Genomic DNA, 25,519 nt, shown 5'->3' on the forward strand with positions numbered 1-25,519 from the left:
ACTGATGTAAAACTTCACTGGAATTTCAAAGTCTGATTGAGAAAAAATTCAGTGAGATTTGCCATCACGGTATAAAAAATCAGAGTTGGAATGTCAATGAAAATGTTTTGTTGAAATTTGAAATTGATGGAAAATGTCATTGGAATTTTAATTTTTGCATGGGATTTGAGATTCAAAATTCTAATGGAAAATAGCAACATTTTTACTGTCACTGGAAATATTTTGTTGAAATACTTGTGATAGTGACTTTGTGAGGAGGAAAGTTTGTTGGTACTCAAAATTGGTATGGAAAATATCAAAACTTGAAAGGTGGCTGAAAAGTTCTCATGGAAATTTGATATTTTGATGCAAATTTTCATTGATATTTGAGGCAGCGATGAGAATGTTGGAATTCAAATTTTGGTGAAAAAATTTCTAAGGGATTTGAGATTTTGATGAAAAATGTCCCAATTTGAAATGTCAATGAAAACTTTTTCTAAAATTTGAAATTGATGAAAAAATTCAGTAGAATTTTAAATTGTGATGAAAATATTTCAATGACATTTGAAGTTCTGATGGAAAACAGAAATTTTCAATGTCCAAGAAAGTTTTTTTTGTGTGAATTTGAAATGCTGATGAATGTTTTCACTAAAATTTGAAGTGTGGATGAAAAATTATGCAATTCAAATTTTTGAGGAAAAATGTCAGCAAGATTAAAAATTCTGATGAAAAATACTGAAATTCAAAACATGGATGAATTTTTTTTGTAGAAATATTGATGAATGTTTTTATTGAAATTGGACCTTTTTGACCATTTTTATTGACATTCAAAGGGTTGATGAAAATGTTTTAATTCAATTTCTGATGAAAATACTACAATGAGATCTGGATGAAAATACCAAAATTTGAAATGTCGAAAATATTTTCTTGGAATTTGAAATTGACAAAAAAATTCGCTGGAATTTTCAACTGCAAGTGAAAAGAATTCAATGATATTCAAAATTCTCATGGAAAAGATCAAAGTACTGAATACGGATGAGAAATGTGAACGTATGAAATGTTTTGAGATTCTAAATTGGGGTGAAGAAACATTGCAATCAACCACATTTGACATTTTGACAGAGGAGATCGAAATTCGAAAGTTGCAAGTTGTTTGTTGTCATTTCAAATGTTGATGAAAAACTTTTGATGGATGAGAAAAGTTGAGATTCCAGCTTTTGCTTCACAAGACTGAAGACAATGGAACTAAGAATTTCCCCAGCTTTTCCCTTTCTCTCTTTCTCTGTCTAACTCTTCCATGAGGTAATGGGCCAGGGAGAACCATGCCCTGGATATTACAGTTTTATTGATAGTGTCTGAGGAGAACAACCTTTCGTGTCATCCCTGTGCCACATCCACTCAAACTGGTAAATTTCCTCCAGCCAAAAAACCCGCTGAATTTGTACTGTCTAGTGCAAAAACGAAGCAGAATTTCACTCCCCCCAATTGCTAGAGGCCAGCTTGGCCCTGGAGTGTGTGCTGGAGGATAAAGGAAGCCAGATGGACCATCAAAATCAGTCTAGTTCTCTACCTCTGTGGGGCTGAATCGTATGACCCCCCCAACTGAGCCCTATATTTCCTGCTCTAGGCCTTCTCTCTGCTGCCGACAGCGCCACCCTGTAGTGCCAGACATCCCCTGCGGTGGTGTCCCACCCCAGGGACAGGACCGTTCTAGCACTACTACTGGCTGGGAAGGGTACTGCGCCTTTAAATGCTGTAGTCCCTCTAATGCCAGAGGCCAGCATTATACAACCTCAAAGGAGTACGTGGCAGATTTGTGGCAATGCTGCTGCTGGGTTTTTTGCCCGTTATGGAAATGGCGTTAATGCAAGCAAGACTGGGCTTTAAAAAAGAAAAACAAAACCAGAACCAGATCAGTGTAGATTGGAAGCGTGTGAACGTCTAGGAGATTCTCTGTGACTGCTTCTAGTCCCCAGAGGCCAAAACCGCTGTCTAGGGTGCACTCCCCTGTCTCGGTGGATGTGGGTGCTAACTGATCACTCGTTTGCCAATGCTGCTGTGGGGCAAGGGGACTCTGAGCTGTGCTTTCAGCCCCAGCCACCTGACCTGGACATTTTACAGCTGCATTGACAGTAGGTTACACTGGGTACATGAATTCTATCCCTCTATCAATAATACACTCTGTGTCTGTCTGTCTCATTAGATTCTATCTATCTATCTATCTATCTATCTATCTATCTATCTATCTATCTATCAGATTATAGTGTTTTTACCTATCCAGCACATACGTACCCTTCTCTCTCTCTACTTGTCTGTCTCGTCGTCTACTTGTCTAGTGTCTCTTGCACTCATTCTCTATAGACTCAGGGCTAAACACTCACTACTCTCGCGGGTAAAGCATATAAGCCTCCACTCTTAGAACCAGAATAAGTGTGGCTAGGCTGTTGGAAATGACTGATTTATTTATGTGTGTGATTCATGTCGTGGTAGCCTTCACATAGTAATGTCTCCTTTTTAGCTCTGTGAATGAGCAGTGTATTGTAAATGACTTTGCCCTGTATTCTGGGAATGGAACCAACCTGTGGGTGACGGAGGACTCTGGCTTTTCTGTTGTGAGAGGATAGAAGTTAAAGTTTGATAAGAGAAAAATCAAGAAGGCTGGAGTTTGTTAGTGTGTATATGTGCATGGAGATCTAGGGCGAAACTCCCACTGAGTGCAATGGGGGCAGGAGTTCACCTGTAGTGTGATGGATCAACCTTGATATCCCGTATATTCAAAAGCTCCCTGAAAATAACCCCAAGCAAATAACCTCAAGAGCTCTGTGTAAGCTCAAAAGCTTGTCTCGCCAACAGAAGCTTGTCCAATAAAAGATATTACCTCACCCACCTTGTCTTGCCAAGCAAATAAATCAAGCAACACCAAAGCAAAGCATGTTGCTAGCAGAGCTTTCATGCTCAAAAGAACGACGTGCTGGAGAATGCATGAAATCCGCTAGGGCTATTGATTTTAGGCAGAAGGCACCCAGATACAGTAATGATGGGCAGCAATGAAAAACAGACAACCCCGCCATCAAATAGATAAACCCACACAGACGTGTGTGAGAATAGCTATATGAACTGTGTGTATGTGTGACTAAAAACACAGTCTATATGTTTGTGTCTATATGTGTGCAAGATTAGACACGTGAGTTATTTATGTGTGTCTGTGTGAGATTAGGAATATAAAATGTGTGTGCTTCAAAATATACATTGCATATCTGTGTGTGAGATTAGAATATGAATTGCATTTGTCCAGACTTGCAAGGATTGGATTTTTATCGGTAAATGTCTGCAAATGTCGATTTCACCATATACACACACAACGCAACAGAAAACTATTTCCATCGCAAATCAAAATTGGCAGATATGCAAAGTAAGAAAAATGCTGCTAGAGAATTAATTAGAGTTTGATTTAAGTAAATTTTGACGTGATGTTGACAATTTCTGTGTTAATGGTTGTAAAGCTTTAAACTTTTTGAATCTCAACATCTACTGTCATTAAATAATTATTGTCTGACCCCCTTCCCCACCCCCCTTGCTCTCCTTAATTTCCCGCAATTGTCAACATTTAAATTGATACAAATTGGAGGAAAAAAGATTAAACTCCATAATTTTGCACAACTGTGAAAATTTAAATGGATAAAAGTAAAAAAAAAAAATGCTTAAAAATAAACCTCAATATCCATCTAAATTATAAAGAAGTAGAAATCGAACACTATCAAGGCCATGCGTGTGTGAGTCTCGGTTTAAATATAAACTGTGCATGTGTTTGTATGAGAGAGTAGAAAGATGAATATTGGGTGGGTGATTACAACTATGTATATTGAGTATGTGATTAAAAGTACATGTTGTAGATGTGTATGGGGTTGGAAATATGAATGTGTGTGTGTATGCTAGTGAGTATGCAAAACACACACAAACGTGACCCTGATCTGCTGCGATAGGGGTGCATGCACATGCAAATACACACACATTGTATGAGAAGAGGTATATGGACAATGAATTGTGCTAGCTTCTGATAATCCGTGTTTTTGGACTTTCCCTCTGCCTTTGTAGAAAGTGTGCAGTGATTTTTTGAGACGAAACAATGTGTATATATCCTGAATTGTATGTGTGCGTGCATGTGATAGAGAGAGAGAGAAAGAGCAGGGCTGCCCCCTGCTAGAGGGAAGGCGGGGCTGTGCATGTGTTATCTGAGCAGAAGATTCCAGGGAATCTGAGCAGGCAGATAACCTGCGGAACTCACCCCCACATGATATAGAGTCCACAGGTTTGGCAAGATTTCCATAAGGACTGGGTATTTCATATAAGCAGACGGAACATCCATGTTTGTAATAGTCAGGATCAGAAAACTAGCCAAGGCTTCTTGCAAGGAAATACTGGGCATAAACCCAGCTTGAAATATAGGGGTTTGGAATAAATTTCCTCTTGGGGGAGGTTATTCTCAAACTGTTCACTAAGGGATCTCCAGCAATTCTCTGCAGCATCGTGTACTGACTGCTAGGCAAGATGGGACTGTGGGTCTGATTCTGGCAACATGGAGGGGGCGGGACAGGGGGCTGGATGGGCGCTGGTAGGGTACTGGGGCAGAAAAGCCCAGATGAGGCACTGCTGTGGAGAAGATCACTGCAGCGAGTCCCTCTGGGGCACTGCTATGGGGAAGCTCACAGTACCGGAGTCCCGAGGAAAGGCTGGAAACGCGGGGAAATCAGGAGTCTTGGGTTCGGGCTCTGGGAGGGGGTAGGCAGCGTCTTCTGGGTTAGAGCACGGGGAGGGGGGTGGCTGAATGACAAGACTCCTGGGTCCCATTGACACAAGCGGTGGGACTACCCGTCCCACAATCCCTTGCCTGGAAAACTACATTCCCCATGGCGCTTTGCAGAGGGCTGGGCCGGAGGCGGCCCTGTTTTATCTGCGGCTGCTTCCGTTCCGAATCTGAATGGGGATCCGAATCCGCATCCTGACCCCGGACTGGAGCCGCGCTGCACTGGAGGGGAGCGGGGTCTGAGCTCGTTGCATGGAACCGGGACCGGGACCCGCCCCCACGCACACGGCTCCCGCCGCCACCAGCCCCGCCAGGGGCCGCGCACCCAGAGCCAGGGCCGGGGGCTGCCTGGGTGAGAATCTGCCCTCCCCGTTATCCGTCCATCCATCCATCCATCCATCCCCGCACCCCTCTGCCCTCATCATCCATTCAATCTTGCATCCTTCTGTCCCCATCAGCCGCCCATGCACCCACCCAGCCCTCTGCCCTCATCATCCATCCCCCCCCCCGCACCACTCTGTCCCCATCAGCCACCCACCCCTCTGTCCCTATCTTCCATCCATCCCGAAACCCTTCTCTCCCCATTCATCCCCGCATCCTTCTGTCCCCATCATCCATCCATCCCCACACCCCTCTGTCCCCATCATCCATGCCCAAACGTGCTCCTGTATCTGTCCATCTGCCCATGTCATATATGTGTAGCTGCCCCCATGCACACCCCTATCCATCCCAGTGGACACTGTCTGTCCATCCTGCAACCCTTTATCCCGGGAGTGGAAGGGTGTCAGAGAGTGTGCTGTACGCTAGGGCGTTGCAGTGACGGGATTTCAGGGTGAGGGGTTGCAGAACCCAGCTGGGTTGGTAGGTAGAGGAATTAGTATTAGTGTAGAGACAGATAGATGTGGTGTGTGGTTGTGTGTGTATATATATGCATAGAGAGAGAGATAGAGGTGGGGATGGATGGATGTATAGATAGATAAAGAGAAAGGGGCTGTGTTGGGTGACGGATACAGGGGGGTGTATGGGATAGATGGATGATGTGCAGGGGATATATAGAGAGCTGGAGGGAGAGAAGTGTGTGGGAATGGATAGACAGATTAGATAGCGATATTATATGGGAATAGAGATCTCGATAGATGGAGTGTATGGGGACAGAGGGAGGTGTATGGGAGCTGATGGGTGGATGGAGAGTGGCTAATGGGGATAGATAGATAAATAGGTAGAGGAATGTATGTGGAATGATGGAGAAAAGTGTGGGGATTGATGGGATAGGTACAGGGTTGTGTGGGGCTGGCTGGCTGGTTGGATAGATGGGTCTGTGTGGGGGGGATGGATGGATGGATAGATGGGTGTGTGTGGGGCTGGCTGGCTGGCTGGATAGATGGGTGGGTGTGTTTGGGGATGGATGGATGGATATATAGACGATTAGATAAAAAGGTGTATGGGGATAGATGGCTAGATAGAGAGGTATATGGGGGACAGAGAGAGGGATTGTGTGGGGATGGATGTATAGATGGGGGTGTGTATGAGGAGAGAGATGGGTAGAGAGGTGTGTATGGGAGTAGGTGATATGGGCATGTATGTGGGTGGGTGGATGGATGGAGAATCATGCCCTCTTGTCCGTCTCCTCTCTAAGGCATGTGTCCCCAATGTGTACCATCTCTCTCCAGACAGAGCCCCCTGTGTGTCTTGGATCACCCAGGAGGGTGAGCGCAACCATCCCCAATCCGATGTCTCTCTCCTTCTGTCACCAGACCCTGGTCCCTCCCCCGTGAATTAGATGTCCGTGCGTAGTGGGCGTTCTCTGGGGGCCCTTTTACTCAGCACCCCCTTCTCTTTTTCTCAGGTCATGGGCACAGATGCCAGCAGGAGGAGGACACCAGAGATGCCAAGATGGCGCCACCAACTGGACATGTTCCTGGGAAGACCCAAGGGGGATGCTTGACCTCGGTGTCATTGACCAGCTCCAAGGCCGAGGAGGAGGCAGTCATCAAGATGGTGCGTCTCAACAGGGATGTTGCTGTGGAGGCCCACGGGGGACATGCAATATGGATGCCTGTGGCCAACACGTGTACTCCCAATATGGACCTTCCTGGGAAGGCCCAATGGGGATGTTCAGCTTCCTTCTCACCGACTGTCCCTATGGTCAAGGAGGAGGCTGGCAAGATGGCGCCCCTTGATGCAGAGGTTCTTGTGAATGCCCAAGGGCAACCTTGGACCGCAATGTGCTTGACCAAGGTTGAGGAGGAGGCGGCTGCCAAGATGGAGCCTCTCAACGGGGATGTTGACATGAAGGCCCAAGAGGGATGTTCACCGTGGATGACTATGGCCAAGATGATGCCTCCAAACGGGGACGTTCCTGGGACAGGCCAACCAGGGTGCTTGGCCTCAGATTCATTGCCTATCCCTAAGACTGAAGAGGAGGAGGAGGCTGAAGGCGGCAGAATGGTGCCACCCAGTGGGGAGGTTGACCTGACGACCCAGGAGGGACATTCAACATGGATGACCATGGCCAAGATGGAGCCCCTCAACGGGGATGTCGATGTGAAAGCCCCAGGGGAACCCTTGCCCCTGATACTGTTGCCCAATGCCAAGACGGATGAAGTCATCAAGCTGGTAACTCCTTCCGCCCCTGCTTGCCAGGCCCCTCTTGGGGAGGGCCCGTACCGCTGCGGCGAATGCGGCAAAGCCTTCTCCCGCAGCTCGGCCTGCGTCAAGCACCAACGCACCCACACAGGCGAGCGCCCCTACAGGTGCCCGGATTGCGGCAAGTCCTTCGGCCAGAGCTCCACCCTCAACCGGCACCGCCAGGCCCACTTGGCGGACAGGCCGCACCAGTGTACCGACTGCGGCAAGGCCTACAGAACCGCTTCGGCCCTGGCCCAGCACAGCAAGAGTCATCTGGCCGAGAAGCCCCACCGGTGCCCGCAGTGCGGCAAAGGGTTCTGTGAGCGGTCGAATTTGGCAAAGCACCAGCTGACCCACACAGGGGAACGGCCCTACCAGTGCTCCCAGTGCGGCCGTGGCTTCAGCCAGAAAGCCAATCTCCAGCGTCACCAGGAGACACACCGCTGCACCGAGCTGCACCAGTGCGCCGATTGTGGGCGGGCGTTCCGCCACGCCCGGCGGCTGGCTCAGCACCGCCGGGCCTGCCACCCGGCCGGCGAGCCCCACACCTGTGCCCGCTGTGGCCAAACCTTTGCCGCCCGCTCCCAGCTGGCCCGGCACCGGCGCCGGCACGCGGACGAGCGTCCTTACCGCTGCGGCATCTGTGGTAAGGCCTACGGCGTCAGCTCCCAGCTGCTGGTGCACCAGCGGGGGCACACGGAGGAGCGGCCGTACCGGTGCGCCGAGTGTGGGGCCGGCTTTGCTGAGGCCACCAAGCTGGCCCAGCACCGGCGCAGCCACAGCGAGGAGAAGCCTCACCAGTGCTCCCAGTGTGGGCGGCGCTTTGGCTTGCGCTCCAACCTGACGCGCCACCAGCGGGCCCATTCAGGCGAGAAGCCGCACCGGTGCGGCCAATGTGGGAAGGCCTTCAGCCGCAGCTCCAACTTGACCCAGCACCAGCGGACTCACGGCGGCGAGAAGCCCTACCAGTGCGGCCAGTGTGGGAAAGCCTTCGCCGTCAGCACCCACCTCCTCATCCACCAGCGCTCCCACACCGGGGAGAGGCCCTTCCGCTGCCCCCACTGTGGCAAGAGCTTCACCGTCAGCTCCAACCTCCAGCAGCACCTGCGAACCCACACCGGGGAGCGCCCATACCCCTGCACCCAGTGCGGGAAGAGCTTCCGGGCTCGGACCCACCTACGCACCCACCAGAAACTCCATGCTTGAGTGGGCAGGGCGGGGCGGAGCAGCTGGGGCCGGTGGGGCTCCATTGGCAATGTCTGTAGAGGGGCACGGCCGGAGGCGGTGGGGCTATTTATGGCACTTGTTGTGCCTTGGGGATCATGGATCTTTAGGGCCATGGGGGAACAGGAGGGCGGAGGAGCCAGAAGTTACAATAAGTGGCCTGGACTGGAGGATGTCCTGGATCTGGCCAGAAGGGACGATGAGGGGGTAGGTTGTAGCTTTGGGTGGGGCGCATAGATGGCTAAGAAGCTAGGGGTAGCTCTAATCCATTCATATGAGTCACAGAGACACGGCACCCATGGAAGATCAATAGGTTCATGGACTCCAAGGCCAGAAGGGACCGCTGTGATCATCTAGTCGGCTTTACCGACCGGAGAACCTCGCCCCGTGATTCCTGCATCCAGCCTGTGTCTGGTGGGTGAGCTAGGGCGTCTTGGAGAGAGACACCAGGTTGTTGTTTAATGACACCAAATGACCGAGAATCCACCAGAACCCTTGGAATGTGACTCCGTCAGTTCATGAGGAGCCTTGCCTAAAAATATGGGCCGTGGCTCTAGTTTGAGGCAGGGTGAGGTCAAGCTAGAGAGTCAGGTACTCTCCCTTTCTCTGGGAACAGGAGTGGGGTCTAGTGGTTAGAGCCGGAGGGTAGGGCTGGGAGCCAGGACTCCTGGGTTCAATTCCTAGCTTAGCTACCGGCTTCTTGGGTGACCTTGGGCAAGCAGCTTCTCCTGTCAGTCCCTCCCGCTCGTTGTTTTGTCCGTGTCTCCTGTGGGCTCTGCTGTGACCGGCACAAGGGGGGCCCTGAGCCCAGTCATAGTCCGTGCAGCACCTGGCAGGACGGGTGCCCTGATCTTGGTGCTACTGGAATAAAATACTAATGTGAAATGTCAACATGTGCTAAGATGGTCCGTGGGGGGTGTCAGACACCATCCCTGACACGCACCAGCAGATGCACAGACATCTGTGTCAAGGACAGTCGGTCTAGACTCAGGCTCCCCCCAACAAGGCGCCAACCTATTGGAATCCGTGCCCCCCACACAGCAAACTACCCCAAATGGTGAGGTGCCCAGGCAACGTTGTCAGAATGGCCTGGGGGGAGTCAGAAGCCTCAGTTTCAAACTCGTTAGTGTTTACTTGTGTTACTGTAGGGCCTAGGAGGCCAAGCCCTGGGTGTGACCCCCATCTCATGTGGGAGCTGGAGCGCCTAATTCCCATAGGCACTTTGGAAAACTGTGCCCTCTGGCTCAGGGCCTCAACTGCATTTAGGCACCTAGCTCCTGCTTAAGTCAATGAAATCAATGGGAGTTAGGTGCCTAAACAGCCTTGAGGATCTGGCCCTTAGTCCATTAATTTCAGTGTAATTTACCCTATCTATCCCCATATGATCTATCTGTCTGTCTATCCCCATACACCCTTCTCATCATCTGTTTATCTGTCTATCTATCTGCATATACTCCCTCCCTCTCTCTATTTCAGATTTCACACTCCACAGCCCATCACCGTGGTATCAGAAGCTTTCCCTCACTGAAGGATATTGCCCAAGTCAGGAGCTTGGAATCTGGGCCAGAAAGTGGGGTATGGGTCAACATGCCTCTTCCTCCCCACCCCATGCCCCGTTTGAGTTACCGCCTTACCTGCTCCCCTCCCCCCACCTTCCTCTTACTACCCGTCTCGTGGAGGTCCCCGTTCCTTGGCGTACCCGCCCCAGGTCTCACTATCTCTGGTTCTCGAGTTGGGGCCCCTGGAGGTGGAGGTCAGGTGAGTCCAGACTGACAGACTCCTCCAGCTGGGGGCCAGCTGTCCGGGGTTTGGATCAGAACCAACTGGCAGGGCAGAAGCCCAGCACGGGACAGGAACAGGGGGAGGGGAGTGAGAGATGGCACAGCTACACCTGTCCTGCAAGCCCCCTTCCCATCAGAGGTTAGGTTGGTAGGGGGGAGGACTAGGAACCAGGACTCCTGGTTTCTCTCCCCAGCTCTGGGAGGGGAGTGGGATCTAGTGGTTAGAGCAGGGGGCTGAGAGCCAGGACTCCTGGGTTCTATCCCCATCTCGTGGAGGCGAGTGGGGCCTGGTGGATTAGAACAGGGGGCCTGATAATGAGGACTCTTAAATTCTAGTGACAGCTGATTGCTCTAATCATAAGAACTCACCTGGAGTTGGGAATAGAACCTAGGAGTCCTGACTCCCCCTCCTTACAGCAGTGAAATGTCCCAGCCTATCTGTCACAGTTTTTTTCTGGGTATCTGGCAGTGAAATCTAATTGAGAGCCCCAGAATTTATATCGCCATTATTAGATTCCAGGATTAACACTTCGCTCCAGGGGGATAAGACAGGTCTGTTCTCACTGAGAACATTTGCCTGGAAATGAGGCAAAATCCTAATTATTCTCCTTTCTGCAATCAGAACTACACTTCCCACAATGCCCCACTGCAGGAGCTATTACCCATGGGGCTTTGCAAAGGAAGAGGCATAAAATGCTGCAGCCACATATTCCTTTCGTTTACACCCTTCACAGCCCACTCTGCTTGGGGGAGGGAAGGGCTGAGAGCCAGGACTCCTGGGTTCTACCCCTGGTTTTGGGAGGTGGGTGGGGTCTAGTGGTTAAAACAGGGGGGGCTGGGAGCCAGGACTCTTAGGTTCCATCTCAAGCTGTGGGAGGGGAGTGGGGGTCCAGTGAGTAAGAGCCAGGGGTGAGGATTGGGAGTCAGACTGGGTTATCTGGTGTATTCTACCCCCTTTCTGTTGCCCCTCCCCCCTCCAGGAGCTTCAAAACTCATGCCAGATAAGTGCTGAGGGGAGAGACATGAATGGGTCTTTCTGTGGAAGCTAGATTCTTCAGTCAGGTGTCATCCCTAGCCTGCAATGGGGTCGTGGCCAGATAATCCCATCTGCCTTGCTGTAACTCTTGAGCAGCCCCCTGGAAAACTGCATGGTAGATAACTGACTCACTCCAGATTCACACCTGTTTACTTGTAAACCGGGCTACCAAAGCACCTCAGATATCGGAACTTGTGTTGGGGCGTGAGCTTATCTAATTCCTTTCCAGAAACCCCAACCTGAAGCAGTCAGAAATTTCCTCCTGGGGCCAAAATAGCTAGCCACAAATTGCTCATGGCTGTGAAATCATCAGTGGGTTATCTGGATCTTGCAGGGACTTGCAGGGTGTGATCACGCCGTCCAGCCAATGAACACGCTTTGATTTTGTATATGCGTTTGTGATGGGGTCACGGGTGTCTCTTTATTGCCATGCCAGGCTGAAATTCCAACAGCTCCGTGGCCCAGAGAGTCATAATTAGGTTTGACAGAATTCACTTTTGGTATTTGACAGCTAAAATCCATGTTTAGTCTTAAGCATTTTATTTCTGATCTTTATGGATTTTTAAACCTTCACAGTTGAGCTAAATTACAGCTTTCTTTTTATTTGTATCGATTTAAACTTTTACAGTCAGGGGACATCCTGGGGGCCGGACAACTCTCATTATGTAATGACAGGAGATGGGGCAATTCAAGCTTTCGTACTGTTAAAATACGAGTGGTCAGAATGTACAAAGTAAATATCCTTCAGTCAACCCCAAAAGCTCCCACGCAGCATTTGTCTTACTTTGCCTTGCTGTAAATTCTGATGGTCGATGGAAATATGGTTTTGTCGGTTTGTGAGGTGGTCTCAAGTTGCAGTGGGGGAGGTCTAGGTTGGATATCAGGAAAAGGTTTTTCACTGGGAGGGTGGTGAAGTACTGGAATGGGTTACCTAGAGAGGTGGTGGAATATCCATCCTTAGAGGTTTTTAAGGCTCGACTGGACAAAGCCCTGGCTGGGATGGTTTAGTTGGGTTGGTCCTGCTTTGAGCAGGGGGTGAGAGCAGACAACATCCTGGGGTCCCTTCCAACCTGCACCTTCTAGGATCTACCTGGGTGAGCAGGCTTAGCAGAGGATAGATCGACTCAAGTCATCTCTTGAGGCCAGTCGAAGGTGGCACCCAACAGAGGAGACTGAAATCTTAGCCGTTTGCTTTGGCTCTCCTGCTGTTTTTCCACCAGCTTCAGCTGCGGGAAGCAGCTGCATAAACTAGATTCCCTGGGGAAAGAGGAAACTGTGAGGAGGGGAAAGATTTGGGGGTCATCATGGACGACCAGCTGAACATGCACTCCCAGGTAACTCGGCCACAAGAGCTGGGACGTATAAACAGGGAAACATCCAATAGGAGCAGAGAGGTTATTTTACCTCCATATTACACAGCGGTGCGACCGTTGCTTGGATCCTATGTCCAGTTCTGGTGTCCACAATTCAAGAAGGACGTTGATAAATTGGAGGGGGTCAGAGAAGAGCCACAAGACCGATGAAAGCATTAGAAAACAAGTCATATAGTGAGACACAAAAGAGCTCAATCTATTTAGCTTAACGAAGAAATGGTTAAGGGGTGACTTGATTACCGTCTCTAAGTACCCACACAGTGAACAAATATTCAATAACAGGCTCGTCAGTCTAGCAGAGAAAGGGCTGAGACGATCCAATGGCTGGCAGTTCATGTTAAGACAAATTCAGCCTGGAAATAAGGTGTCAATTTTTAATGGGGAGAGTAATTATATTGGAACAATAATCCAAGGGTTGTGTTGGGATCTCTCTCACTGACCATTTTTAAATCCAGATTGGATGGTTTTCTAAGAGATCTTCTCTAAGAATTTTTTTGGGGCAGTTCTCTGGCCTGGGGCAGACTAGTTGATCCCAACGGTCTCTTCTGGCCTGGGAATCTACAAAGGGCTGACCTTTTTTATAAGGATTAATGTATTTCACGGGTGAGCTGCTAACAAGCAAAGAGGATGGGTTAGACTTCTGAGTGGCATGTCTCTGTGTGTTCTCTCCCACGCCTCTCCTTCATGGGCCAACCCAGAGGGCTCACCCCTTTGGATGGAGGCCTAGGAGAGGCCGTTTGGCTTTGCCATGGCGCACATGATAAATACAGAGGCTCTCCCGCAAACCAGCCAAGGAAAGTGCGTGCCAAAAAAACTGACCGCTTCTGCTGGATGGAGGAGGGTTTCAGGGTGCTAATAAATACACCAAACTGTAACAAAAACTATTACCGGTCTTACAAGAGACTGAGGATTCAGGCAATCCCAGGGCGAGGTAAAAATGGGACACACCATAGGAGGACTTGGGAAAAAATAAATTATAGATGGGTGGAATTCAGTAAAGAATGGTGCAGTAGTTACAGGAGAAAGGAGGGGGAGCCAGGACTCCTGGCTTCTATCCCTGTTCTGGGAGGGAAGTGGGGTCTAGTGGTCAGAGCTGGGGGGGCTGGGAGCCAGAACTCCTGGGTTTTCTCCTCGGCTTGTGGAGGGAAGTGGGGAACTGCAAGGAGTTTGACAGAAGAAGACCACAGCAGCCGCTATGCCAATAAGTGTTTATTACAAGAAGGGGAAGGAATACAGGACCCCAGCTGAAAGCAGGGCAGGATTGCTGCTAGGTACCTCCATCTCCCACCACCAGACTCTACTGCCCTCACCCCAAGCTGGGATGACACACACAGCCCCACCTCCTACCCCCACACAAGGAAGGGAGGGAAATAACTACCCAACCCACACAGGCTTCACTAATAGAGTATCCCAAAGGGCTGCATAGATGTTCATGGGTTAAACATGAGAAGCCCACCCACAGGAAGCATTACTGATCCCCACTTTAAAAAATGGGGAAACTGAGGCACAGAGCGACACACACCTCATGGTTACATAATGACAGCAAAGGGGAGGAGCGGGCATAGAACCCAGGAGTCCTGACCCCCCGGGTCCCCTGCTCTAACTACTAGACCCCCTCCCCTTGATGTATCGAATCTCCCTGTCTAACTCAGATCCCTCTGCTTTCTCTGTGTATTGCTGGAGCTAAAGGACCAGGGCAGAGGAGAAATCAGAGTCCTGTCAAGTACCTGTTGTGCTGGTGAAGTTGTGCTAAATGCCTCTTAATTCACTTCCTATTTAGTGTCCTCCCCACCCTGCCACACTGGAGCTGGCACCCCGGGGGGGAAAAGGAGAAGGCCCATGGTCCCACTCCCCATTGCTATATCTCTCTGCTGCTTCTCTACGTCCCGGTTTCTACTAAACTAACACCCTCTATGACAATGGGAAACACTGTTTACGTGCTAATGTCACTAATATTATGCTGTATCTAGGGTATCCTCATCCCACCAGCTCCCAGCCCCCCAGCTCTGACCCACCAGACCCCATGCCCCTCTCAGAGCTGGGGATAGAACCCAGGAGTCCTGGCTCCCACTGCTCCCCCCCATGTGCCCCAGGCTGCGTACAAAAGACAGATACGTGTTTTATTACAACCCAACCCGCCATGCTAATTAGCATCAATTTCAGAGGGTTACCAATGTCTCCCCGTCATGCCCCACTTCTCTCTCTTCTTCCCCTCAGCCCCCCACTGCCTCCGCCTCCTCTTCCTTCCCTCACCACTTCACCTCCCCCCTCTACGTTGCCAGGCCCCCCACGGGGGGGCTGGAACCTCACACCCCCATGTCTAGCGTCACAGACGCCCCCTCCTCAATCACCGCGGCCGCCACCCCAAACGCCACGGCCTCCGGTGCCGCCTCTAGAGCCGGGGAGGCGGATGGTACTGTCTCGGCCCTCTCCTGCGCCAGCATCTCCTCCCTGGCATGCACCTTCTGGTGCCGGGTGTACTGCAGCAGGTAGCGGAAGGAGAGGCCGCAGCGGGAGCAGTGGTACGGCTTTTCTCCGGTGTGGATGCGCTGGTGCTGGACCAGGGCTGAACTCTGGCTGAAACTCTTCCCGCAAGTCATGCAGGCGTAGGGCCGCTCGCCAGTGTGGGTCCGGCGGTGCTGGGCCAACGCCGAGCTGTGGCCGAAGGCCCGGCCGCAGTCGGGGCAGGCGTAGGGCCGCTCACCGGTGTGGGTCCGGCGGTGCTCCAGCAGCTTGGAGCTCTGGGAGAAGCCCCGGCCGCACTCCCCGCACTGGAAGGGCCGCTCGCCGGTGTGGGTGCGCCGGTGCTGGGCCAGGTGGGAGCTCTGCCGGAAACTCTTGCCACAATCGCCGCAGATGTAGAGGGGGCCGGGCGGGCGGGTGGCCTCCCCGGCCCCCCGGTGCACCTTGCGGTGCTGGGCCAGGTGGGAATTCTGCCCGAAGGCCCGCCCGCAATCCGGGCAGCGGAAGGGGCGCTCGCCGGTGTGCACCCGCCGGTGCTGCGCCAGGTGGGAACTGACGTTGAAGCTCTTCCCGCAGTCCTGGCAGCGGAAGGGCTTCTCGCCGGCGTGCGCCCGCCGGTGGCGCAGCAGCGTGGAGCTGAGGCCGAAGCTTTTGCCGCAGTCCGGGCACTGGTAGGGTCTCTCGCCACTGTGGGTGGTCTGGTGCTGGATGAGGGTGGAGCTGAGGCTGAAGGCTTTGCCGCACTCGGTGCAGCGGAAGGGGCGCTCGCCGGTGTGGGTGCGCTGGTGCTGGGTGCGGGTGGAGCTCTCGGAGAAGCGCTTGCCGCACAGGCCGCAGGGAAAGGGCTTCTCGCCGGTGTGGGTGCGCCGGTGGTTGAGCAGGTTGGAATTGCGGTTGAAGCTCTTGCCGCAGTCGGGGCACTTGTAGGGCCGCTCGCCGGTGTGGATGATCTGGTGCTGGAGAAGGGTGGAGCTGAGGCTGAAGGCTTTGCCGCAGTCTGGGCACTTGTAGGGGCGCTCGCCGGTGTGGACCCGTCGGTGCTGCAGCAGGTTGGAGCTGCGGCTGAAGGCTTTGCCGCAGTCCGGGCACTTGTAGGGGCGCTCGCCGGTGTGGGTGCGCTGGTGCTGGAGGAAGGTGGAGCCCCGGCTGAATGCCCGCCCGCACTCCCCGCACTTGTAGGGCCGCTCGCCCGTGTGGATGCGGCGGTGCTGCGCCAGGGTGGAGTTGGAGCCGAAGGATTTGCCGCATTCCGGGCACTGGAACGGGCGCGCCGACGGGGTGGGGCGGGCGGGCGGCAGGCCCAGAGGATGCCTTGCTGCGGTGACTGGGGCTGGATTGCCAGCAAAGTCAGAGCCAGAGGGATTGTCGGAGCCAGGGCAGAACCCCAGCTCGCCATCCTCGTGCAAGCCATGATGGGAGCTTAGCTCGCCGTCCTCGTGCAAGCCAGCATGCAACCCGAGCTCGCCGTCCTCGTGTGAGCCAGCATGCAACCCGAGCTCGCCGTCCTCGTCTGAGCCATGATGGAAGCTGAGCTCACCATCCTCGTCTGAGCCAGCATGAAACCCAAACTCACCATTCTCATCTGAGCCGGCGTGCAACCCGAGCTCACTGTCCTCGTGTGAGCCGGCGTGCAACCCGAGCTCGCCGTCCTCGTCTGAGCCAGCATGCAACCCGAGCTCACTGTCCTCATGTGAGCCCGTGTGCAATCCGAGCTCGCCGTCCTCGTCTGAGCTGGCGTGCAACCCGAGCTCGCTCTCCTCGTGCGAGCCCACGTGCAACCTGAGCTCGCCGTCCTCATGCGAGCCATGACTGTAGCTCCCCCCGTAGGATGCGGGGCTGCCATCTGGCTGGGAGAGGACGTCCCCCACTCCTCCGATGCCTCCCGGGCTGTCTGGCCCCCACTCCTCATTATCCGACCAGCACTGGATGTCGCATGAGATCTCCTGTTCCGAGCCAGCCGGGCTACCCAGCTCTTCCTCGGCCCACAGAGAGGGGCTGTGCTCTTCCGCCTCGCTCATGGCTGGGGCTGTGAGGAGAAGAGAGGAACTCATGGAGGGACAGGCCAAGATGGGACCTGGCCCCTCTGGACTGGGAGCCAGGACTCCTGGGTTCTATCCCCAGCTGAGTGGAGGCTAGTGGTTGGAGCAGGGGGATCACAGGGTGGCTGGCACTCTTAAGGAGAATCAGCCCATCTCAATCCACCTGTTAGTAATTAACTGCCCAGCTGGCTGCTTGGCAAACGAGCCCCTGATCCAAGGCACCAGGGCCCGGTTGGGGGCAGGAGCAGAGACCTATGGTGTAGAAGATCCCCAGGGAAAGGAGGGTAGGAAGGACTCTCCCAGCCCTGGCCAGAGACGCGTGGGGGGCACCCGGAGAAGAGCTACGGGGAGGATAGACTTAGCTCCAGAGGAGGGATGGAAGTGCCTTGTGTGTGCGTGGCACACTGGACTCAGGGGCAGTCTGCCCCCATGGGGGAAGGTTGGGCATGGGTCTCCGCTGCCCTTTAACAGACCTTCAGAAGCAGGCCCTCTTGGATCCAGCCACTGACCACCCCCGCTGGGGAAACTAAGGCTGGGGCCATGGAGACAGCAGGTGCCCTTTTATGGGGGGCTGGGAGCCAGGACTCCTGGGTTCTCTCCCCGGCTCCAGGAGGGGCGTGGGGGCCAGTGGCTGAGAACCTGGGAGGAAGAGGAGGAGGAGGAAGGCAGGACGCCTGGGTTCTGTTCTCCTGGGCTTCAAAGGCTGGGGCGGGGGGTGCCATCGTGTGAAGTGGGAGCCGCGCTGGCTCCTGCGGCAGGGAACCGGGGGGTGTCTCACACTCCCAGCACCCGGTTCCCGGGGAGGTGTGGGGGGGTGTCAGTCTGTCCCCGCCTCCCAGGGCAAGGCATGGGGGGGGAGGAGGCAGAGGACAGACACCGCACGGGGGGACGGACGGGGAGGGGCAGGAGAAGAGGGGCTGAGGCGGGGGGGCCGGGAGAGCTGCCCGCTCCGCTCCCCCACCCCCACGCCGGGGTCCCCGGGACCAGCGCAGCCTCCCCGCAGCGCAGCGCAGCGGGCCGGGCCGGGCCCCCGCTGGACTCACCGGCGCCGGGGCGCGGGCTGGATCCGCCCGCGGGGGGGCCGCGATCCGGCCCCTGGGGCCCAGCGGGCGCCGAGCCCAGGGCCGGGGCCGGGCGGGTCTCGGCCGGGCGCCGGGAACAGGAAGGTCCCGCCCGGCGGGCCGCGGCTCCTGGTTACGCACTTCCTAGGCGGGGGGTTTGAAGCCGGGCCGGGATCCGGGACTCGGGGAGCCCTGAAGCCGGGGGATGGGCGGAGAGCAACGCCCACACAGCGGGGGGGGGGAGCGATCCCGCCCCACAGAGCCCCCCCTTTGCACACCCACCCATTCCTCCCCAAAGCCCCCCTGCACCTCCCCCACCCCACATGCAAGTGCACCTGCACCCCCCCATTCCGACACCCCACAACCACAGGCGCCCCCCCCCGCGCAGACCCAGTGTCCCTCTGTGCCCTGCCGCCCCTCCTGGTAGGCACACAGGCCCCCAAGATGCACCCCCACGTGCAACACACAGGCAGCCCCTCTATGCACCCCTGTACACCCCCCCCCCCCGATCAAAACTAACTGATCAAGTTGTTGTTGTTTTAACATAACAGACTTTTGCCCAGATGGACCCAAACCAACAATCACCACTCTGAACATAAATCCAAGTGTTTTATTTCATTTTGATGAAAATGAAATCTTTTTCCATAAGATGAAATATTTAAGACATTTTCTGATCAAAGCTACATGAAAATTCATATTTATATATAAAGTGAAATATTTTCACTTTCCCTTTGTTTCCCCCAGAAAATCGTGGTGGTTTTCTTTTTAAATGCAAAGTGAAATATTTTCTCTTTTTCTGGTGGAAAACTGAATGGAAATTACTTTTTTTTTTTAACATAAAGTGAGATACTGTACTTTAATTTTCTGTGGAAACTAAATTAAATCCTTCTATTTACACCAAATTAAATATTTGATTTTTCCTCATTGGAATGAAGTGAAAATTTTAATTATTCTGATTTTTACAAAAAAGTGAAACGTTTTGACTCTTTCTGATAAGAAATGAAGGAAAATCATCTTTTAAAAAAAACTAACTGAAATTTCAGCTTTTTCCAATTCAAATCAGTTTTCATTAAAATGCAGATTTTTTAGGTTGGGTTTTTTTATATTCACAATAGTGTTTTGAGATTTCTTGGTTGAAAAATCAATTACTTTAGCTGGAATAGACATTTTCCTGAAAAAAAAAAAATTCAGGTAAAATGAAGACATATTTTTCACTTGGAAATCTTTCTGGAGAAAACATTGGACCAAGTCTAAAAAACACACAGTTGCTGCCCCTAACAACTCACAGTCTAAACAGCCATAGGCAAGATCATTTCCCATTTTACACATGGGGAAACTGAGGCCCAGACTGGTTCAGTGACTCCCCCGAGGTCACATGGGGAGTTTGTGATAAAGCCAGGAATAGAACTCAGCCCGCCCCCCAACCCCCTGGATCATACCTACTCCCCTCACAGAGCTGGGGATAGAACCCAAGGGACCAGACTCGCAACCACCCTGCTCTAACCACATGACCCCACTCCCCTCCACTTAAGGACAGAACAAAAGTTGGGCAAAAACCAACTTTTCTGTTAAGCAGGAAACTCCAAGATTTCAAAAATATTTCTGTTCTCAAATGAATTTGTTTTAAATTTCCTGCAAAATGACGTTCCAATTTCAACCTTTAAAAAAAGTTATATTCAATAAACAATTATGTATAGTTTTATTAAATATACAATTGTTTAACTTTTAAAAAGTAAGACTATGAAATAGTGTATATAAAATACTAATTATATAAATATACATATATCATTTATTTAATAGTCTATGTCTAATTTTGACTTCAAGTTATATGAATATTAGGCTTGGGAGCACTTGGATTTGCATTTTATAATTTTGACTGATGTTTATTTTTAAGCTTTTATTTTTTTTATCAATTTAAACTTTCCAAGTTGCAGGAAATTATGGGAGTGCCAGACAATTATTTAATGATAGTCTCTAAAGATCTCCAGCAAAGTTTTTTCTTTATCTGTCAAGTTTGGTTATTACTAATGGAAATATTTTTTTACCGTGAAACTGACGTTTACTGACAGTAGCAGAAAATAAATCTAATCCTTCTGAGTCTAAATATTGTATGATGGATAATTGTGGCATATAAACTTTTAAAAAATCAAAATGAAGAATCATTTTGAAGCAAAAAATTGAAATGCCCTGATCTGATCCTTCCCACCCCCACCCTCTCCAAAATGAAATTTCATGAGAACCTTTCCATTTCAAGAAACTGGCACATTTCCCCTATGCAAACACGTTCCATCTTTGGAAAATTTCCCACCAGCTCTAGCCAGAATGCAAGAGTCCCAGCCCCCACTCCAATACCTTAAACACAAGTGCTTCTCTACCTCTGATCACCCACCTACCAATTATGGATCAGACGGCAGCCTGGAAATCTGTCTCCTGCAAGGATCAAGCATATATCTGCAGCGCTGTTGTTCAGACAATAAAGGGGCTAGCACCAACGGCTGCTAAGCTATGGCCGGAGTCCAAGATGCCACCGTTGCACCATCCACTCTTGAGTGAAAAATTGTCAGTGAGGGAGAACCCACTAAGGCCCCGGGGAATTCCCCTCCCTGTCACAAATTTGCACCTTGTTTCCAGTCTGAGTTGGTCTAGCTTCAACTTCCAGCCGCTGGATCATGTTAGACTTTTCTCTGCTAGATTGAAGATCCCATGGTCACATTTCTGTTCCCCATGGAGGTACTTAAATAGACCATGATCATGTCACCCCTTAACTTCTTTTTGTTCCTCTAAATAGCTTCAGCTCCTGGAGTCTTTCACTCTAAGGCAGGTTTTCCAATCGTTCAGTCATTCTCCTGGCTCTTCTCAGACCACCTCTCCAATTGATCAACATCCTTCTGGCACCAGAACTGGACACAGGATCCCAGCAGCGGTCACACCAGGGCCAAACCCAGAGGGAAAATAACCTCTCTCCTTCTCCTCAAGAGTCCCGTTTATGCACCCTAAGATCTTTTGGCCATGGTGTCGTACTAGGAGCTCATGTTCAGCTGATTATCCGCTATGATGTTTGCAGCCTTTACAGTCCCTGCTTGGCAGGAGGCAGGCTGGACTTGCACTAAGTTCCTTCTTGCTTTGCAGAACCCAAATAGCTGAGTTCGATAGTTTCCTTCAATGTCTAGGATGGTGGTTATAATCCACTGGGGTGGGGAATGGGACATGGGGCCTTTCCCCTCTAGGGGGCATCAGCTCCAATCTGGCCCCAGCGCCCAGGACTGGCAGGCTCAGGGCAGGGGGCAGATTTTCAGGGGCGTAGCGTTCCTCCCCGAATTATACAGCCCAGGGCAGAAATAGGGATACACTCTCTCTGCAAACCGGGCGCTGAACGTATAGAGGTGGGACATGCCCCAGGCATCGTAGAAGGAAACCTGGCCCCCTTCGTAGTCCAGATACACCCCAATCCTGTGGGGCAGGATCTGGGGGCGGAGTGCCACGGGGGGCGTGTCTTTGGCCATGAGTTCGGCCCCACCCCGGAGTCGAATGACCCAGAATCCCTTGCTGGGGGAGGCATGGATCTTGCCTTTGCGGCTGATGGAGGCATGGACCACGCCCAGTGTCCATGCTGGCTTCTGCCCAACCTCCACCTCCCAGTAGTGCCTGCCGGAGGCGAATGCCCCCGCACCCAGCACGGCCACACAGAAGTCGAAGCGGGCGGGGGTGTTGGGGAGGAGCCGGCGGAGGTGGCTGTCCCGCACCTGGGTGCGATCCTCCGAGAGGACCAGGCAGGGATGAGCCGTGGCGGGATCCAGCGTCACCTGGGGGAGATCTGGGGAGGGACAAGGAGGAGGAGGTTGGTGGGGACGGTTGGTTTAACACGGTGCCCCCCATGGAGTCTGGGCTGCACTGCGCCTCCTAGGGCCAGCCCTGACGGCCGGAGGAGAGCACCCCCTGCTGAGCCCTCTACCCCACTCCCTGCAGCCCAGCGTCCTCTAACACTGCACCCAGGTATCGGGGCCAGCCCCCTGCTGAGCCCCATCTCTTACCTATGCTGAGGGTGGATTTCATGTCCTTCCAGACAGTGTACTGGATCGGCCCTCTGAACTGCCCCAGGGTCTGCGATATGGACTCCGTATTTGACCCACAAGGGGTAGCCGGTTGCTGCTTCACCCTACATTAGAGAGAAGAACCGCCCCCCCCACCCCATCCAGAGCAGGTGTTAGTGACTGAGCAGTGGGGAGGAAGGCATTGGGGGAGAGGGGAGGGGAAATCAGGGCATGATGCTGCTTCTGCAGTGGCAGACTTACCAGTCCAGGAAGGATTTTATGCCCTGTGAGGGGACGGAGAGAGACATGGAATTAGCATTGCTCTGTCTCTTTAAGACACTTGGGGGCAGGCACTGGGAGTGGCTGGCTCAGGGGGTGGGGAATGGGACATAGGGCCCTTTCCCCACTAGGGGGCGTTGGACTCACCATCAGGATTTCCCTTGCATCCTCCTGGGGCAAGTGGGTCTGGGCCTTGGTGAGCATCCCCTGGCCTGCCTGGCATTTCCCCTCCAGCTCCTGCAGGTTCCTCTCCATCACCCGCAGCTGGGTGCTGTCCGCCCGCCGCAGCCTCTCCTGCCACTCCTCCTCCTGGGTGGCCAGCCAGCCGTGCAGCTTCCTGAACTCCGCACAGATGTGCTCCCCAAGGCTGAGCACCGTCGCCTGGAAAACAGGGACCCCCCTGCAGTGCTCAGTGGCTCTAATACCCTTCTAGGTACCCTCCAGCATCTCATGAGCTAATATGGCCGGTACCGGACATCTTCTATAACTCATACTCCCCAGGACCTGCATCCCTTGAGCTAACGCTCCCAGGTGCCTCCCACGATCCTTCTACAGCTCATACTCTCTGGGATGCAGCAGCTGCCTAGCTAATACTCCCTAGTACCTGAGCTAATACTACGAGATGCCTGACATCCTTCTACAGCTAATATTCCCCAGTACCTCGCATCAATCCAGCTACTCAGTACGCAGCAGCTTTCTAGATCGAATGTTCCCCCGGCACCTAACTTCAGTCCGTGGCTAATGCTGTCTGGCCCACAGGTAGCCAAGATCTTTCTACAGCAAACGCTCCTAGGTCCTTAGCGTCATTCTAAGGCAAATACTTCCAGCTAGTCAGCATTTCCCCAGACTGATGATTCCCACATAGCCAGCAGTTCTGTAGCTAATACTTCCTGGTACCCAGCAGCCTTCTATATCTAATAGTAACTAGATTTCTTGTACGGCTAATACTCCCATGTACCTACTGTCTGTGTATGGCAAATACTCCCAGATACTCAAGTACCTAATATCTCCATGTAGCTAATACTCCCAGGTACCTACCATCTGTGTATAGCAAATACTCCCAGGTAATCAGGAATTAACTTCACTATACACCTAGTTCCCCTGTTACCCCCTCTCCCAGCTATGGTAAGACTGAAAGTACCTTGCATACTCACTCTAGCCAGATACAGTAACTCCACCCCATCCCCCATCCCTATGCCTCACGCCTGACTCAGCCCTGCTGTCTCCCCCATCCCCTGCTGCCACCTCTCCATAGCCCCCTCTGGGGGAGGGGTCGGAGAGCCCACCCCTTCCTTGAGCAACCCAGCCCCTGATACCTGGTGGTTCCAAATCCTCTCTTCCTCCTCCCTCTTCAGCCTCAGGAGCTGAGGGAGGCTGGAATCCAGCTGGGCTATGGCTGAGGCCAGCTCTTCCTATAGGGCAACAAACAGGCTAGAGCTGAGAGAGAGGTCACAGGCCAGTCCCTCTCATGCTCTAACCATTAGCCCCCACTCCCCTCTCAGAGCAGCAGAAAGAACCCAGAAGTCCTGTCCCCAGCCTACTAGACCCTACTCCCCTCCCAGAGCCTGGGATAAAACCCAGAGATCCTGGCTCCCAGCCTCATATGCTAACCACTAGCCCCCACTCCCCTCCCAGAGCCAGGGATAAAAACCCAGGAGTCCTGGCTCCCAGTCTCACCTGATGCTGCCCAGTGGCCTGGCAGACGGGCAGGAACTGGTGGTTCTGGTGTGTGGCTGGCTCCTTGGAGAGCTCACAGGTGAGTTCCCCATCCTCAACCCTCCAGGGTTCACTGTATTCCTGACACTTGCCCCCTGGGAGCGCCCCCTCCTCTGCCCCGCCAGGGCTCAGCCCCCTGGCCTGGCTGATCAGCTTCCCCAGCAGTCTGCAGGGAGCATATCTCCTGTCGGGGCAGGGCTCCCGGCATTCAGGGCAGGCAGGGAGGAGACCGGCGGTGCCCCAGGCCCTCTCAATGCAGGCCTGGCAGTACAGGTGGCCACAGGGGAGGGTCACAGGATCCTGCAGCCAGTCCAGGCACACGGGGCAGGAGAATTCCTCAGAGAGAGACCCAAATTGGGGGGCAGAAGAGGCCATGGTGGGCAGGTGCTGGCTCCCAGCCCCCCTGCTCTAACCACTAAACCCCACTCGCCTGCTGGAGCTGGGGAGAGAACCCAGGAGTTGCTCTGTGTGTGTGCTCTGCACGGAGACCGAGGGAAAGGTGTGACAGGGTTACGGGTTACATTTGCTCTACTCACAGAGAGTTTATCACACGTAGGGTGTGTGCATGAAATCACTGCTAAACACACCCAGCCAGAGAGAGAGAGCGAGAGAGCTGCTCAGAGACACACAGAGATTCCTACCTAGCCAAGAACACAGAAGCTAACAGTCAGAATCACACACACACACACACACACACACAGAGACACAGAGGCTAACAGCCAGAATATCACACATACACACAGGCTAACAGTCAGAAACATGCACAAACATACACAGAGGCTAACAGCCGGAATCTCTCTCTCTCTCTCTCACACACACACACACACACACACACACACACACACACTCTCTCTCTCTCTCTTTGAGGCTAACAGCCAGAATCACAGACACATACACAGGCAGGGAATGAAAACTGGCGCCAGATGCGAATACCCAGCTCGCTGGCGCTCAGCCAGGGCAGGGCAGGCAGGGCAGGGCAGCTCTGGCGGGGATAAGTTGTGTTTACCCACTGCAAACACTAGGGGTGACAATTCACCGCACCTTGGGGCGTCAATTTCATTGTCACTCCCCCTTCCCTTCCCTCCCCCCACCCCGCGCATGCAGT

The 25,519-nt window shown here is 52.7% G+C and overlaps 3 protein-coding genes across 3 annotated transcripts; 1 reads left to right on the forward strand and 2 right to left on the reverse strand.

The window, feature by feature from the left end:
* The first annotated feature begins 5,055 nt into the window (after positions 1-5,055).
* Positions 5,056-9,526, forward strand: LOC137144754 (zinc finger protein 497-like). Its single transcript, XM_067535225.1, has 3 exons — positions 5,056-5,135; positions 6,630-6,940; positions 7,031-9,526. Exons 2-3 carry the CDS (start codon positions 6,677-6,679, stop codon positions 8,615-8,617), a joined length of 1,851 nt encoding a protein of 616 aa, XP_067391326.1. The 5' UTR covers positions 5,056-5,135; positions 6,630-6,676; the 3' UTR covers positions 8,618-9,526.
* A 4,479-nt stretch (positions 9,527-14,005) lies between these two features.
* LOC137144753 (zinc finger protein 345-like) lies at positions 14,006-18,476 on the reverse strand. The gene is made up of 2 exons (XM_067535224.1): positions 18,371-18,476; positions 14,006-17,314 (listed from the first exon to the last, which is right to left on the reverse strand). The coding sequence occupies exon 2, from the start codon at positions 17,304-17,306 to the stop codon at positions 15,132-15,134; it is 2,175 nt and encodes a 724-aa protein (XP_067391325.1). The 5' UTR covers positions 17,307-17,314; positions 18,371-18,476; the 3' UTR covers positions 14,006-15,131.
* A 3,105-nt stretch (positions 18,477-21,581) lies between these two features.
* LOC137144789 (nuclear factor 7, brain-like) lies at positions 21,582-24,789 on the reverse strand. Its single transcript, XM_067535279.1, has 6 exons — positions 24,376-24,789; positions 24,015-24,110; positions 22,846-23,079; positions 22,681-22,703; positions 22,420-22,544; positions 21,582-22,202 (listed from the first exon to the last, which is right to left on the reverse strand). Exons 1-6 carry the CDS (start codon positions 24,787-24,789, stop codon positions 21,661-21,663), a joined length of 1,434 nt encoding a protein of 477 aa, XP_067391380.1. The 3' UTR covers positions 21,582-21,660.
* Positions 24,790-25,519: the final 730 nt, after the last annotated feature.

Source organism: Emydura macquarii, unplaced genomic scaffold (genome assembly GCF_026122565.2).
Source record: "Emydura macquarii macquarii isolate MOO-44397 ecotype Brisbane River unplaced genomic scaffold, CSIRO-AGI_Emac_v2 contig_3485, whole genome shotgun sequence".
Classification (NCBI taxonomy): domain Eukaryota; kingdom Metazoa; phylum Chordata; order Testudines; family Chelidae; genus Emydura; species Emydura macquarii.